This window comes from Ruditapes philippinarum, unplaced genomic scaffold, assembly GCF_026571515.1.
Source record: "Ruditapes philippinarum isolate M1 unplaced genomic scaffold, ASM2657151v2 ctg3176_1_1_1_1, whole genome shotgun sequence".
Lineage (NCBI taxonomy): Eukaryota > Metazoa > Mollusca > Bivalvia > Venerida > Veneridae > Ruditapes > Ruditapes philippinarum.
The window spans coordinates 149,970-167,301 of record NW_026859820.1 but is presented as its reverse complement, the minus strand read 5'-3'; the positions used below and the strand labels follow the sequence as shown (position 1 = coordinate 167,301).

The window sequence follows — 17,332 nt, the reverse complement described above, 5'->3', positions numbered from 1 at the left end:
GAAATAAGTTTTCAATTAAGGCCAATGTTGAATTATTCCTCATAATTGAGCGGTTAATTGTTTGCATTTTAGTGAATGGAACGATGTACAATGCAAAACAAAGAAACAGTGATGTATTAATTTTATAACACACGTATTTGTCAATGTTCATGTAAATGATTCTGTATTGTGTCAACCGAAATCAGCCGGAAGATGCCGAAAATATGCAAAAAGAAATGACTGACTAATTGGGTGGATCCGCTAATCTCCGGTATGCATCATCTTGTTAAACCAAAGTAGAAAGCTGGTTTTAATTGTTACCATCCCGGGGTTAACGTCGTCATTTTTCTAAATTAATCAGCTAGATGTGGTTTTAAACTTTATTTGTTATGGCATAACCACACCGCAATATTATAATTATTAAAGACCAGTGGATTAACGGTATTTAAACTCTTGACTGATCAAACCTTATACTAAACCGGTGAAATAATCGGTTTCCTCTTGTTTAATTGTACAATAAAAGTTTAAAATTTAGATGATTTGTGATTGAAACATTACTTTGACGGAAATTATATTTAGCCATTTAAACACATTATTTAGAATAAATAACATATGTTTTTGATGTCATGGGTGTCGAGTAGGAAGATACAAAATACAACTGGAAAGAATTCATTAAATCAAATCCAAAATATATTTTGGCAATTACAATGTACCTAACGTTGTTGCCTCCCCTGGACTATATATGATCATTTATGGCTAATTGCTAATTTCATTATCATTTGTATGGAAAGCCGTGTCTAAGTATTCATGTTTATGTAATGACATCTTTATCATGCGTAGTTGCTATATTTCATTACATTTTGGCAATATATTCTGCAGATCTTAATTAATTAATTGTCAGTTTAAAAGTGAAGTTCATTTGTAAAATAAAGTATACGTAATATTGAATAACTTAATAAAATATTTATTTTTTCAAATATTCTTTTCTATTCCCAAATATGTAATGTATAGCATTGTATCAAAAACAAAAGAAAAGTTTCTATGTAGAACGTAGAAGAATAATGAACATGTATATAAATATAAAATATAGATTTCTAATATAATTATATGAATTTAAAGATATACTATGCTCATCTTTGTGTAAGATATTTTTATCTTAGAAATGTTTTGAAATCAATGAAATTCTTACTGAATATGTTTAATTTGAATTAAATAATGAAGAAACTATGTATGGGAAGCAGTATTCCTTATTACATGTCAATTAAAGTTGGTATTTTCTTTAAAAAAAATGCCAGTTTTTTTAATGACACTATATATTCATATTGTGACCACCTGTAGTATGTAAAGTTCAAAACATAACATATCTACTTTAAATTAAGTCGAAACCTGTTTATTTTATACATACAAAGAGACTTTGTATAGCAATTATCAATATTTTTAAAAATCAAATTTGAGCATAGTATGTCTTTAAAAGCATATAAAAAGTGAACGATATTTATTATCTGCATGTCTTATATATTAGATCCATACTTCTTCTTTTCTAAAATCGAAGATATGTTAAACTTTATAAATCTGTAAAATGCTTATGTGCTTGAATTGTAAATTATTTGAAACTTGTATTTTCACGAAAGTGCAAATAAAATACTCTTAACGTTGCATAGCATCCCATTATATAATTTTAATCCTTAAATACATTCAGTTTAAGTGAAAAGAGACATTTTTTCATTGGCGCACATTATAAGTAGCCCTAACTCTTTCGCGCACTTTTACTATGTAAATTTATATAGCGCAAAATATATACACGGCTGTGCAACACCATTTTAACGGAGTCGCAAAAGCGGCACGGGTATGTGATAAACCAAAATAGATCTATGTACTATACCTATATACAACAACAACAAGAAGAAAAATATAACGCTGTATTTCATAAAGACATACATTTTATATATACGTTATCTAATGATAAACTACGTTATTATAAATTCTAAGACGCTGTATATTTCCCCCTTTCAAAACGATAGGACATTCGATTACATAATTACACGATATATGACGAAACAAATGACGTCAATAAACCAATTGACGTCAGGGAAATTACTTCTACGCTTGAACGTAAGTGTATTAATTCTCTATTTATCGATCTAATTAAAATCAGCCCCTAAATAACCCTACGCATTAGGATCTGACGGACACCAAAAGGATGTCACCTTCTCGTGACCTTTCAAATGCCAATCATCAGTGAGCTTTCACAGCGGTTTCTAATTTTAACCGCTGTTCACTAAATATCAGTTCAGATTAACGTGTACGAGTCATTCAAAGAAATATCCACTCCCTTTAAGAAGTTGTTCGTGTGATATTACTAGGCAACCTCCATGAAACTCAAGTGAGTAAGGATATTCAAGACACTGCATGTACATATTATACAACAAACTTTACATAATATTAACTTAATGTTCTTAGTTTAGAAAACAGCAATGGCTTGGCATGCATAATAATTACTCAAAAGTGTAACCACTGTCGATTGGTTTTTTAGTCTCTGTGTCCACCAATGAAAAACAAAAACGAAAGTGATAGGTATTTAATTTTTCCGGTAACAGTGGAACGTAATATATACTGTAGGTTGCGACGATGAAGTCCATGTAAGAATGAAATTAATGCCTATAAACAAATTAATTTTTGAAATATAGAAAATGAAATATTCACTATTTGTCGGTTCTCTTAACGTAAAGTTCCATCCCCACATTGTCGTAGATTTGTGTGCTATATCTGTTAATTCCTTTAGCTAAGTCATCAGTTAGTCTACGTTTTCTTCTCATCTTTTCACTACATTGAAAATGCCATACAATATATGTAATTAATATGATTCCTAACAGAGCACCGGCAGATATTGCACCAACGATCGCGTTCCTCCGCTGCTGTTCATAAAACTCGTGCATCGGAGGCCCGTCTATGTTTATTGTGTGTTTATTTGCCACAACACTCGAGTCGTTCAATATCTGAACACACCAATACACTCCAAAGTCTATGTCATCAATTCGGTTTACATGTAATACAGATGTTTCATTTATAATTGACGAATAGACATTTGTCTGTTTATCCGAATGTTGACCTGTCCGAACAATATCACCATTTGGTAACAACCATATACTTTTTGCAGCAAACTTGTTTTCTTCCTTATTGTCAGAGACATTCCGAAACGAACTTTCATGACAGCTGATTGAAACGTCAGAGAAGTATTTCTGGCTAATGTCCATACTGTATACGTCACAGCAAAAATATAGTGATGCTATCAAATATGTCTGTACGGTCTGAAAGAGATGTGTATTACAAAGTAAAATTTAATGTGTTTAAATGTGCTTTAAGTATTAATGAGTATAAAGGGATATTCATGTTCTTTTATAAATACATGTTTATTTTCATCGAGTGGTATGAAAATAAATATTACATGGGTGGCACTAGCCACGGGTGAAATAGAATATGTTCATACCACAAGATGAAAATAAATCCTGTTTTAATAGAAAAAAACTTGAACTTTCTGTTTATTATATACTTTTTCTTTTTTAATCGTATGCTATGGAAGAATCCTTTTTTAAATTTTCTATTTTGTCTGAATTTGGGAAAAAGTAGTCCGCAAGACACCAGTGACAAAATGGAAAATATGTTTCACTGCAGTAAAAAGTAATTTTTTACAGTGAAAATACGTAAAAATAAAAATACGTATTTTATTTCATCAATCTTTCTCAATATTTCAATTATAAGTATATAAAAATATCTTTTGTATTAAGTCATACAAGTTTAAATTATCGTAGATATAATATATTTTGCATAATTCATCTGACATCACAATAAAAGTACACAATGATTGTCTTCTACTGATATACCTGAAAATAGCGAAACATTACTAATGAAATAATGTATAAAGGTTGGTGACATGGTCGTTAAGTATTAGGACTATTTATCTAAGGATCTATTGCCGCACTGGTTTAAACCCCGTCAATGGCCTTCAGCTGTTGCCTTGTTGAGTAAGAAACTACACTTATTGCTAATTACTGTTTGATTCCAGGAACGGATTCAAAAGTGTTTCTTTAAGCGTGTAGCTTCCTTCACAAGTTATATACAAAAATGTAATTCATCTCCATGTTTAAAAACGTGCAAAAAATGCAATTTTGAAGGGCACCTAGGATAAGAAAATACATACATGTCTTTATGTAAATTATGTAATGAAAACAAAAATCAGACATACCTCCATAACATCCTTTTTCGTTGAACAAGTGAAATTTGTAAAAAAACAAAAATGAACAAATACGCGTTGAATTTAACGGAGCGAATCACTAAATTTATTGTTTTGCTTGGGTCGTGTTTTTGAATAAATTATTCCATGACAAGTGAATATTACATTGTGCTGATTATACTTTATATCGTCAAGGATTTCAAAATATTTAACACTATTCGACGTCTATGATAAAACGCCTGTCACATTATACCGCGTTTTAATGTCTTGTTTTGTTTTATTTATTGTTTCATAACATTTGCAAGGCCTCTTTAGCTATTAATTAAGAAAAGTTTTGTTTTTTAGTTATTGTTGCATTGTTTTAATTAACAGGTCAAAATCAACAATAATCGCGCTATTTATTTATAACGAGAACGGTGAATGAATCATTTTAACGGTGTTTAAAGATTCCAAACTAGTGAAATCAGAAAAATGAAATTTTCTTCGTAAATAAATAAATACTGCTCCATTATTCAATTGTATACTTTGTTTTAATTATAATTTTGATAACTAGTATAATGACGATGATTGTGATGCTTGTGATGATGATGATTACGATGAATATGAAGCGATGATGATGGTGCTTATGATGATGATGATGATGACCAAGATGAGACGAGATAATGATTTTATCATTATTATTATTATTATTATTATTATTATTATTATTATTATTATTATTATTATTATTATTATTTTATCTTATTTTCAATATATCATTCAAACGCGTTACATTTACGGTGTTATGTAATTGACTGATAATACACTTTAAAAAAAATGCTTATATAGTACACAGATTCTAAAAGGAGTTTTAAAATGTGAAACAATACATGCATAAGAATAAATAAAATCGAACGTTTTGGTTTCAATAACTCATGTAATTATCATGTAAACTGCTTTTATAATCTTTGTTTTATGATTTATACTAGGGTAAAAAAGGTACATAGATATTTCATTCCTATAATAAATCATTGACATACAATATTTTTGTATAACTAGGAATTTCGGGGAAAAAAACGAAGAAAAAAATGGCATAAGTGTCGAAGAGGGAACATAATTTGTTACATTGATCGATTTATTTGTTTACAAACCCTCGTGTAGGTTGTTAAAATTGTAAAAACTTTGTTCTAACTTAAGAAAACAAGAGAGTAAATTTACATGCACTCTGGGTACAAGTAACTTGTTTAAACAAATCCGTATTTGCGAAAGGTAACATTTTTATAGAGGTATTATATTAATATAAACTGTGATGACTTTGTTCTTAAGCGATTGAGAATTTCTCATATTTGTGATAAAACCTTTGTACGAAAACATAAAAATTTAATGAGATTTTAAGAATCTTTATTCGGCCATTTATTTGTCAGGTAAGCCATTTTTGTTTTCATTTTAAAATCAGGTAATATGACTCCGGGAGAACCTTCGTATATTATATAAAGATAAACATCGAACGATTTACAATGCATTGTATTTAAAGAAAAAAGGCTGTTTGAATTTATAACATCTTACATGCATTTTTGGCTAAATAGACAAAGTTTGAGCGATGTAAGATTGTCTTATGATACTATTTGGGAAAACACCAATTCAGATTAATCAAATTTAAGTATAAAATTTACGATTTGACGCCGCATTTATTAAAAAAAAACATTTTATTTACTTACACTGTCCAGTCTTTTCGTAACTATCATATGTAAATGATACGGTATATACCGTACATTCTTAAAAAGAAAAAAAAAACTCTATTGAAATAATCGGAATCATACATTTTCTTGAAAGGCATTAATATGTGTCAGACTTAGATAAAAAAAAAACAGAGGCTAGTCTGTGGATTTCTGGCGAGCCTTCCTGTCTTGCGAGACCGAATAAAAAAGAAAATACGAAAACGCATCTATAATACGCTTAAAATTAACCTTTAGAGCTTCATTACGATATAACGTTTTATTCTATTTTGATTCCTTCCTCATATTTCTTGTAGTTGACTGAAATATATTTTCATTTCAGTGACATGCCTCCATTGCAAAATTTAGTTGCCCTGATTTTATCATCCATCGTGCTGCGTTTCGTATCGTCTGTTGAAGTTGAATTCAAGGCGGAATACTTCTCCAATTTTACGCTCACTTGTGACGACAAACTTTTAGCACTTCCGTATACAACCTTTAAAAAATATTGGATTTTACCAAATGGATCGGTAATTCAATGGTGGCATGAATCCGGCAATAACAGCAGATACTTTGTCGGGGAGTCTCCGGATTTCAATCTTACAATTACTAACGTAGACGAAGAAGATTTTGGATGGTACTATTGTGTGATTCTTTGGGACAACTACATCTACTTAGTCCATACGCTAAAAATTGGACTGAATGTTAATGGAGCATTATATAAAGACTTGTTGGACCAGTACCGGAAGAGTGCCATAATAGGTCTAATTGCTGGGGGAGTAACAGCAGCATTGCTAAGTCTCTTCTGCCTCTTATACTGGTGTAGATATAGCGAAGTTAATACAAAAAATGATGTCAAAAAGGAAAAGGCAAAAGTAAAAACCAAGTCTAACAAAAACGATGATAGTTCAAGTGATTCAAATAGTAAAGCTAATACGGATTCTACAAAAGAAAATGAAGCAATATATGAGTTAGATAAAGCTGTCAAAGGTTATGATGACGATGGCGCAACTGTGGTCGGTGACGGTGAAATAGCTGTTAGTATAAGGAAAGAAGAGGATGACAGTGAAGATGGAGGAAGACCGATACAAATATTTGAACCAGTTTCCGGGACAACTGAAATATCGCAACCGGAAGTACCGAGGTGCTCTGATGACGATGGAGATTGTAATAATGTCATTGTCCCGCCTCCTCCGCCGCCACCACCTCTTTTACATTCCCTCAATGATTCATTCGACGAACAAGACGACCTAAAGGCCGAGAACGCTGCGCAGAGACTCGTGTTTATAAATCACGCGTATGATGCGGGAAATGATCAATGTCACAAAAGTCCTTCCTTTGATCCAGACCAGAAATATGTGTTCGAGGACGACACCAGATATCCCGGAAAAGGACATTACGATGCTGTGAAATTTTAGTATAAAAACAAGAATCAGACCTTTTATTATCCCTGTAATTTATTTCCCTGAAAGTTTATTTCATCACTACACAGTCCTTTACAAAAGACTCGTCTATTTTCCTCTTTTGATCAATTATGTTTTGAAACTGTTCGTCAAATTTATTTTTACATATTGATTTATAATCATGTACTTGAAATTCAACATTCATTGCTGCTTTTATATGTTGATTAAAATATATGCATTATATATCATTTAGTCATTTCTTATTGTTCAATTGATCCGATTTCATTTTTATTCATATAATTTATTAATTAAAGTCTTGCATAAAAAAGTACATGCAGGTATACATTTATAGAGAAGAAAACATGCATTAACTGATGATATCACACGGGCACGGGTCTTTATTATACGTTTTTATTATGCAAGAATAGCGCTGATGAATCTTCGGGCTCATCACATTTCAGCATAATTATATCTTAAATATATAAAATATAAAATATATATGCATTAACTTTCTACTGTCACATTTTCGCTTTAAGTCGCATTTCAAAAAGACTCAATTGAGGTTTAAGGACATGACGGAACTAGAAATATTTTCCCGAGATTTGTATACAATTTGATGTAGGTCCGTGCCAATAACTTGTGTGTAAATTTTCAGATAATTTCCTCATCCCGTTTTTCAAGAATCAAAATTTCTGTTGTTCAAAAAACCTTTCAGCTCCCTTCACTCAAGAGTCACAAAAATCGATTTTCAATTTAATTCTTAATTCTGACCAAATTTCTGTCTAACCCTCTGCAGATTTCTTGGAAGTCAAGATGATATTTATATGTCAAAACCTATAATTATTATTATCAATATAATTAAAGAATGTGTAATCCTTAAATAACGTTTTAGTACTTTTGATTCAAGTTTATACTTTAAAGTATACGTAAAAGACCAGTTATTAAACGAGAGAACGACCAGTTTACATGTACTTTAAAATGTACTTTGCGTAAGGTTCGTCATTTACCGTACGTGTTTTGACACATTGTCATTCAAGTTAAATAAAATAAACAAACAAGAAGAAGATTCGAATTCACAAAGGGTACAAATTTCGTATCAGAACCAAAAATTCTTTTGAAATTAGTTATTCTGATTTTTGTTGCGAACATAAAAGAATTTCACATATTTACTGTATATTTTTCAAGTGTTTATTATCAAATATGTATATAAAGCTATTGTTTAAATATTTTTAAGCAAACAGTTTAGAGTGAAAGTCTTGTATCTTTCCATTAAATACACAAGAGTGTAAATAGGTGGGACATTTACATTGTAACCACAGATCTACCATATGAAGTCATACTTTACTGATACAATAGTCGGACAGTCGAGATATTTCGGATAGAATTATGGAAAACGAGGTAAACTAGCTATTTGACTTTTTCTTTATTAATATTGTGTTTAGTATTATAGCAATAAAGAATTTTCCTTTTAAATTTAAAGATTTTTTTACTTATTGTTTTCTTTATTGAATCATTACAATCGGTTTTTAGTCGGAAAAAATATCACACAGCCTTATTTCTCAAATTAATAAGTTGGAACGGCCAGATATAAGCATAAAAATTTTAAAACCTTAAATGGTATATGTACACTCTCAGGTTCTGTTTTAAGGTGCTCTGCTCACTAAATATTTCTTTTTTTTTACCGGAAATTGATATAATTAGTACAATTTTCTTAACATATACATGAAATTGTTAATTTGCGAAGAAGGCACGGTTACAGCATTACGATTTTTGCGTTCATAGTGTACGTATTAAGAATAGCTTGCAATATGAATATGTAAATAGTTCTATGCGAATTTAAATAAACATAAAATGGAAGAGGCATCTAGTAACCGGTTTACAGAAAGCTGTTTTCATTGCCTGCACAAAAATTATGTTTCATTCTTTTATTTTTTTATTTTTTTTGCTTTTATATCAAAAACTTTCTTTTAAGACGAATTTTCATAATTTTTTCTCTCTCTTTGTCTCGATGTTTACAGACATATGTTATGGGGGTTACATTCCTTGATAATGCGTAGATATTATATTGCTTTTTCAGCTGGTCTTGAGGACCTTCATCTTTAGCCGGACTATTTACGTTCTCTTGACAGTTGTGTCCGTATTTTCATACGAGGCTGCAGGTGCACGGGAAAGTTACGAAGCAGAATACTTCACAAACGCCTCACTACCGTGTAATTTTACACTTCATAACCTGACCTACCCTGGCATAACTATTCCCTTCAAGAAATACTGGATTCTTCCGAATACTTCCGTTTTAGCTGACAACTTTCCCGGAAGTGAGCGATATCATATCGAGGCACCAGATCCGTACATATTTAACCTACGTATTGACAGTATCGATGACCCAGATTTTGGTGTATATCACTGTGTATTGTTATGGGAGAATATCTTTTACACCACAAGTGTGATCCGGGTGGCTTTAAACGAGGATGGGCCGTTATATAAAAGACAACTTGAAACGTTTCAAAGAAACCTTTTGATTGGCTGCATCAGCGCAGGCGCGGCTGTGATTATTGTAATAATTGTATGTGTTGCTTGCAGATGTCGTAAAAAGAAGTCCAAAAATGAAGACACGCTGTCAAATCTTGATTATTACACCCACAACATGAAATCTCGTCACGCGGAGCATGAGTATGCAATAAGCAACCGTAGCGTTCATCACTCAGAACCGCGACAGCCGAACGCGGAGGAAATGTATGCAAAAGTGAACAAAACCGGAAGTCCGACTCATGGAGAAAGTGTTACTATTAGCTCTGCACATCTATAAATTTCCGGTCAGTTCTTGCTACAGAGAAAAATATATAGATTTAAGATATTTTAAAAATCATAAACAGTGTAGTTTGTAATCTGTACATAGCAAACGATAAGAATAGCAGTTTGAATAACGGAAATAACTGTTTTTGTGTTACAAAAAAGTAAAGGTGTCCGTTTTCTTATAAGGCCTTATGAACTTTATAACTAAAACTAAATATGATAATTTAGCCATTTGCAGATTTATATTCTAATGATTTTTTAAAGAAATACAATTATAGGAGTTTTAAAAAATCATTTATAAATCAGGATAATAAATCCATTAAAAGTAAAACTCCCCGTTATTCTTTGGCATCCACGCACGCAGTGACCTTCCATCCGTGCAGTGACCTCCCCTTCATTATTCGGCATCGCTGCAGTTATCTCCCTTATGTTTAGCATCCACGTCGTTATTTTTCCTGTACTGATCAAGGGAACACCGTAGCTGGTATAATTGATGCCAAACTATAATGTTTTTACCTTTATTCAGAATGTTAATTATAAAAGGGAATTTTAGAGGAGATATTTAAGGTTTTATATCTTTGTCAGTTAGAATGTTTATAAAGATGACCACTACGCATCTCTATTTTAGTAGTTGTCCATTATAAGCTGCAGAAAACGTTGTTATAGTTTGATTTGGTAACGTTACAAGATTTTTAATTATTTTAATAATTATGCTAAAGTGATAATCGACACTGTTTAAAACAATCATAAGACATGACGGAAATATACGAACTATTTCGTAGTTTCTACTGCTTTTATATATATCGAAGAGAGACAACTCGTGATGCTTCAACAGACCTTCAGATTGTTTCCCTTCTTCTGCTCATCGTCGCTTATTTTGTTTACAGTCAAGGTACAATTTCAAAATGGCCGCTACCTTGAGAGGCTGAAATAAGGTCTCCGTTGGGCACCAGCCAGTAGCGCTTGTAGATTTGACCAGAATTTTTCTAACTTTTTATTTTTTGCGAGAGAAAGCAACTGAAATACGGTGTCTTATTTTCTATTTCTTAAATAGCCAAACGAACAAACTCGTTCTACAAGGACATGGTACAAGTATATTTGAAATTTACATTTAGTCTTATTATAGAATAGAAAACATGCAATGTTTTATGCTTAGTAAATAAAGAATCACTGTTGGATTCAAGATCATCTTAGTAATAAAAACCACATACTAAGTAAATAATTATATTGTTCTCTTTTTATTTGTTTCCAAGAAAGTTTTAAATATAACTTAGGTTTGTTTATGCCAAGAAGAACCTGTCACTATTTTTTACGCACAATAATGCCGGTAATTTAAACGCTTAAATAGTTTGTTCTAATATAATTCCACTGCTATAAAACAATTATGAAAATACGAGTACATTTTGTAAGTAAATATTCTGTATACACTGTTTTCTGTTTTCTATCATAGAATATCATTGAACTTTGAAATGCACAATTAGAACCATTGGCTTCTTGTGATGCTAACGTAATGTTTCAGACACAACAGTTAAAACGCTTGAACACTGGAGCTGCTACATTTTCTTTTCATCATAAAATTTCCCAACAATTTTTGCTCCCCCCTTGCTTTTCCTTTAATTTTTACGTTTTCTAAACCCAAAGTTAAAAGCTCTGAATCATATCCTCAAATCCTTTAAACAGCTCGTCTACGGCCCTTGTTCCTTTTTACTTTTTTCCTTGATACCCCAATTGCCAAAAAATATAAAAAGCTTCCGGGGCCCCTACTAGAAAAGGGAAAACCCGCCGCGATTTACCAATCTAGCATTGTGCCTGTACTTCTTTAACAGATCTCAAAAAAGGACCATGGTTTTACACCCTGCATAATTTGTCCCGATTTTTCCAGAACCACTAAGATACGAAAAAGTCCAAAGTCACATCGCTTATTTTTTTTTACATCAAGGTAAAAAATTTTGGGTTTCAATTTTAAAAAAGGCCGCTACCTGAGAGGGGGGAAAAAAGGTCCTTTTTGGGGACCCCCAGTAGCGCTTGTTGATTTGACCAGAATTTGTAAAGTTATATTTAGTGTCATCGCATTCCAGTGTCACAGTTGAGTAATACTCTAAATGGAAATCCTCAGCAATAGTGCCGAGTAAAACAATCAGGAAACAGGCAAACGTTAGCCACTTCATCTGAAATATAACAAAAACAAAATGTTAAAATGTGTACTTTTCGATCACAGACTTTTAAAGACCGTTTTATTAAACCTAACTCAAACTTGGTTATCCGAATTAGATCTGTCCGAAAATCGAACTGATTTCAATGAAAGAATCATACTCTTAAAATTCAGTCACATTCAGCCACTTTTGAGGGCAATTTATAAAATTTACTTAACTGAAAATAAGGTTCAGGGACACAGTTTGATAAATTTAGAAACTCAGACTCGGGCTATCTACGTAAACGTGGCTTACATTCCCATAAATGAGGGGGTGAGGAAACTTGTAAGAAGGCTTACGCCATTGTACATAACATTTTTCAAAATTTTATAAATTATTTAAGTCCGTTCTAAGACTAACTAGTTTATGATATGGTTAAAACATGGCAGACACCCTTAACTCAATTTAAAGGGACCCAACTGCGTTCTTGCTGGGACATACGATAAGTTATCGTATATCCCAGGTTCTTGTTACTTGATGGGACTAGACTTTATTTTCAAGGCTAATATTCTATTTGATGTTTATCTAAACCAACAACGTATATGTGCAAAATTGTAGATCTTCTAATTGTAAAAATGATGCAAATTGAAAAGCGTTAAATTGGACAAAAATACGATTTTCAATATATTTTTGAGATGCATTTTCTCTGTCATCTTTTGGGTATCTGTTTGTTTTAAGCGCCCCTAATGATCTATAGATGTGCATGTGATATTCAAGTTTCATGTTTTTGAGATTTTAGACCTCAGTGGAGTGCCTTTAAAAGAGTGGTACCCAAATTAGCTACATGTTGAAATTCAAGGTAGGCATGTGTGCCATTTTTAGATTTTTGCTGAAATGCACAAAATAGTCTAAGTGTCCTTTTCAAACGAACACATCGGTAGAATTATCGACCTTTCGGATACATGCGATCAACGTCCCGGACTGGATTCGATCTTCGAAATAGTACGGGGAATATTATTCAAGATACGCCTAAAATCGGTCGCGAAGGCATTTAAATATTAAGAATTAATAGTGAAATGTGGCACTCAAGTACACCACTTTAAAAAATGCTATTGACATATCAATATTAAATTTACTTACCTTCTCAGCTTTAAATCATCAACTTGGACACTTCCTATAACCTCTGCATTTTCAGAGCCTTTGGTATTTATCCAAATTTCGAAATTAAATCTGTACCCCTTACATGTACTCCTTTTTTTAATTGAATGGTGTATTTGAATTATATCAGCTTCCCTTATCTAATAACTTTGATTTCATTTATAAACATGTTTGTATTTATTAATACTACCGTAAATATACAAATAAATTCACAAATTTATTTCAAACGATTTTCGCTCATTCGTTCGTTTGTTTCAAATCAAGATACTTTTATCATAAATGTGCATTCTGTATCTATGATAACATGAACATAATTAGTAACTGACTATTTCTATACTATAAACATATGAACACTTGCTTTACAATTTAAAAACATTTTAAAGTTTATCGTGACAAACGCAAAAAGAAATGCCCAGTTATAAATTGACCTAGTATTAAGGATATGGTTTATTTGGTCCTAAAATTGATTCTTTTATCGGAACAGTCTTATATTTTCTATTCTTATTCATCAGTTTAAGTTTTGCTTCTTTACAAATCAGAAATTTGACATAATGTTTAAGTACCATATAATTTTAGCCCAATATGATCAATGTTAGTTTAAAACAAGATATGTTTGTAAAACATGTATGCCCCCCATCAGCAGCCAATTAGTCATGTGATAAGGTTATTATGCATGATGTCTGACCCAGTGATCAAACAATTAATAAGGGTTATAAAGTATCTACTGGTCATGACCTTGACCTTTGACCCCTTGACCCAAAACTCAATAGGGGTCATCTGCTGGTCACGACCAATCATCATACAAAGTTTGAAGTTCCTAGGCCTAGGCGTTTTTAGTAAATTGATCAGAAACCTTTTTAACCTACAAGGTCAATGTGACCTTGACCTTTGACCCCAAAATCAATAGGGGTCATCTGCTGGTCATGACCAATCAGCATGCCAAGTTTGAAGTTCTTAGGCCTAAGGGTTCTCTTATTATTGATCGGAAACCGTTTTAACATACAAGGTCAATGTGACCTTGACCTTTGACCCCAAAATCAAAAGGGGTCATCTGCTGGTCATGACCAATCACCATGCCAAGTTTGAAGTTTCTAGGCCGAAGCGTTCTTTAGTTATTGATCAGAAACCGTTTTTACTTACAAGGTCATTGTGACCTTGACCTTTGACCCCTTGATCCCAAAATCAATAGGAGTAATCTGCTGGTCATGACAAATCACCATACCAAGTTTGAAGTTCCTAGGCCTAAGCGTTCTTGAGTTATTGATCAGAAACCGTTTTTACCTACAAGGTCAATGTGACCTTGACCTTTGACCCCTTGACCCCAAAATCAATAGGGGTCATCTACTGATCATGACCAATCACAATACCAAGTTTAATGTTCCTAAGCCTTAAGGTTCTTTAGGTATTGATCGGAAACCGTTTTTACCTACAATGTCAATGTGACCTTGACCTTTGACCCCTTGACCCCAAAATCAATAGGGGTCATCTACTGATCATGACCAATCACCATACCAAGTTTAAAGTTGCTAGGCCTTAAGGTTCTTTAGTTATTGATCGGAAACCGTTTTTGCTTTTAAGGTCAATGTGACCTTGACCTTTGACCCCTTGACCCCCAAAATCAATAGGGGTCATCTACTGGTCATGACTAATCACCATACCAAGTTTGAAGTTCCTAGGCCTTAAGGTTCTTTAGTTATTGATCGGAAAACTGTTTTTGCTTTCAAGGTCAATGTGACCTTGACCTTTGACCCCTTGACTCCAAAATCAATAGGGGCATCTACTGATCATGACCAATCACCATACCAAGTTTGAAGTTCCTAGGCCTTAAGGTTCTTTAGTTATTGATCGGAAAACCGTTTTTGCTTTCAAGGTCAATGTGACCTTGACCTTTGACCCCTTGACCCCAAAATCAATAGGGGTCATCTACTGGTCATGACCAATCACCATACCAAGTTTGAAGTTCCTAGGCCTTAAGGTTCTTTAGTTATTGATCGGAAACCGTTTTTGCTTTCAAGGTCAATGTGACCTTGACCTTTGACCCCTTGACCCCAAAATCAATAGGGGTCATCTACTGGTCATGACCAATCACCATACCAAGTTTGAAGTTCCTAGGCCTAAGGGTTCTTTAGTTATCACTCGGAAACCATTTGGTCTACGGACCGACGGACCGACGGACCGACAGACCGACGGACCGACAAGTGCAAAGCAATATACCCCCTTTTTTTCAAAATGGGGGCATAAAAAGCAATTAAAATAAAATCAAGATCGTTTGACATTGGTCCTGGTCCTTTTGTTGTGAATAGGGGAATAGGGGGGGGGGGGGCTAGTCTTGTCTCCTGACATGTAGACTTACGATTAAAACTGCTATAATATGCCATAAAAATGGCCTTTCAGGTGGTACGAGCTTTCAAAGATATTAAATTATTGTTTAAAGTGAATTGGTCTACAGTTTGCCCATTTTCCATAAAGTTATTGATAAAAACAATATTCATATAAAATGCTCATTGAAAACAAAATTCTGATAGTTTCTAAGTGTTTTACAACATTTATAAATATTGAATATTGAATAATAATATTTTCCTTTAGAACAAATTATTATCGACTATATTTGGATATGTCATACCGGATCATGTATCTTACACGTACATACACCATCTTCCTGTTTTGTTGTCCCCTTGATATTTTACACAATAAACATAATTAATCATGGTATAACAGACCTTCCTTTATAGACCAGTTCACTTTAAAGCGAACTAGCTATTACTGAACATTCCAAATGAGAGCAGTTTAAATAGTATAATACGGTATTTCAACAGTTAAGATAAAGATAACATAAAGTGATCATGTGTAAACATTATTTTGAAGGTATTTAAATAATTTATCATTCAAATGTATGCATTGTCGTGAATATAACTTCAAATGCGGATTGATAAAGTAGTCAGGTTTTACCGACATTTACAACTGTAATTAAAAATATTCCACCGCGTTTCTCGTACAAGCATGCATAGATCTGCCGCTTGTTTTATAGGGAGTATGGGAACACATTTTATAAGGGCACGGTTTTGGAAATGATTAAAATCAGAAGAAGAAAGAAGAAATATCCAAGAGGTTAACAAAGGGAGAAAGGGTGGGACGCCATACGGTCGAACAACTGGACCTGTGAACCGGTCATACCCAACCCTTTCAAAGACGCGACTTCAATTGATAAAAACGGTGTTTTCATCATCGGATACCCACGAATGATTAACATGTAACATAACATGTTATCAGATAAATGTTAATGGATTGGCCGTGGGTATCCGACGATGTTTTTTATGTTGTTGTTGTTGTTGCTTTATAATCAATTTTAAGAGAGTGTATAAAGTAATAAGGTTGTCGGGCACATTAGATTGATAAAAAATTGAAAGTTATGTACAAATATAATTTAAATCATGTACACTGAATATGTACACTGTACATGTAAATTGTGTACAAACATGTAAAGTTCGTGTTTTATTATCATAACAGAGTCATCATGGGTTTTTATTATGTTTATCTAGAAAAGATTTACTATCATAAATATCTTAGTATAAACGAAGCCTTCACATTGTATACTATTCTTTACTTTAAAGGTGCTTATCAAATATTTACAATATAAATAATCGGCCGAAACGCTTTCATCAGACCTCATTTAAATACAATAAAGGTTATCCAAAATATAAAACAAGAAGAATAAATAAGAAACTTCTATGTATTTATCTTTGAAATCCAGTTAAAATAGGATTTAATAACATGTTATGTGAATTTTAAATGGTTATTATATATGTCATAGATGGTCATTGACGTTTTTCCAATATCAAACCTTCCAGTCAAAGGTGTAAAAATTAAGCATAAAATATAATCTGAAGGCCTAGATGACGGTCCCTTTCGTGGAATACATGAACAGTTTTATTGATGATTTGA

General features: G+C 32.6%; 3 protein-coding genes across 4 annotated transcripts; 2 read left to right on the top strand and 1 right to left on the bottom strand.

Annotated features, from left to right (window-relative positions):
• Positions 1-1,983: 1,983 nt before the first annotated feature.
• LOC132758012 (uncharacterized) lies at positions 1,984-4,338 on the bottom strand. The gene is made up of 2 exons (XM_060749531.1): positions 4,223-4,338; positions 1,984-3,287 (listed from the first exon to the last, which is right to left on the bottom strand). The coding sequence occupies exons 1-2, from the start codon at positions 4,226-4,228 to the stop codon at positions 2,682-2,684; spliced, it is 612 nt and encodes a 203-aa protein (XP_060605514.1). The 5' UTR covers positions 4,229-4,338; the 3' UTR covers positions 1,984-2,681.
• A 966-nt stretch (positions 4,339-5,304) lies between these two features.
• LOC132758011 (uncharacterized) lies at positions 5,305-7,451 on the top strand. Of its 2 annotated transcripts, none has more exons than XM_060749530.1 (2): positions 5,305-5,458; positions 6,248-7,451. In XM_060749530.1, exon 2 carries the CDS (start codon positions 6,252-6,254, stop codon positions 7,320-7,322), a length of 1,071 nt encoding a protein of 356 aa, XP_060605513.1. In that variant the 5' UTR covers positions 5,305-5,458; positions 6,248-6,251; the 3' UTR covers positions 7,323-7,451. The 2 variants fall into 2 exon arrangements, with proteins under 2 accessions (XP_060605513.1, XP_060605511.1); XM_060749528.1 differs by lacking the exon at positions 5,305-5,458 and adding an exon at positions 5,469-5,613 and having other exon boundaries at positions 6,248-7,450.
• A 1,159-nt stretch (positions 7,452-8,610) lies between these two features.
• Positions 8,611-10,407, top strand: LOC132758010 (uncharacterized). The gene is made up of 2 exons (XM_060749527.1): positions 8,611-8,705; positions 9,385-10,407. The coding sequence occupies exons 1-2, from the start codon at positions 8,694-8,696 to the stop codon at positions 10,111-10,113; spliced, it is 741 nt and encodes a 246-aa protein (XP_060605510.1). The 5' UTR covers positions 8,611-8,693; the 3' UTR covers positions 10,114-10,407.
• The last annotated feature ends 6,925 nt before the right edge of the window (positions 10,408-17,332 follow it).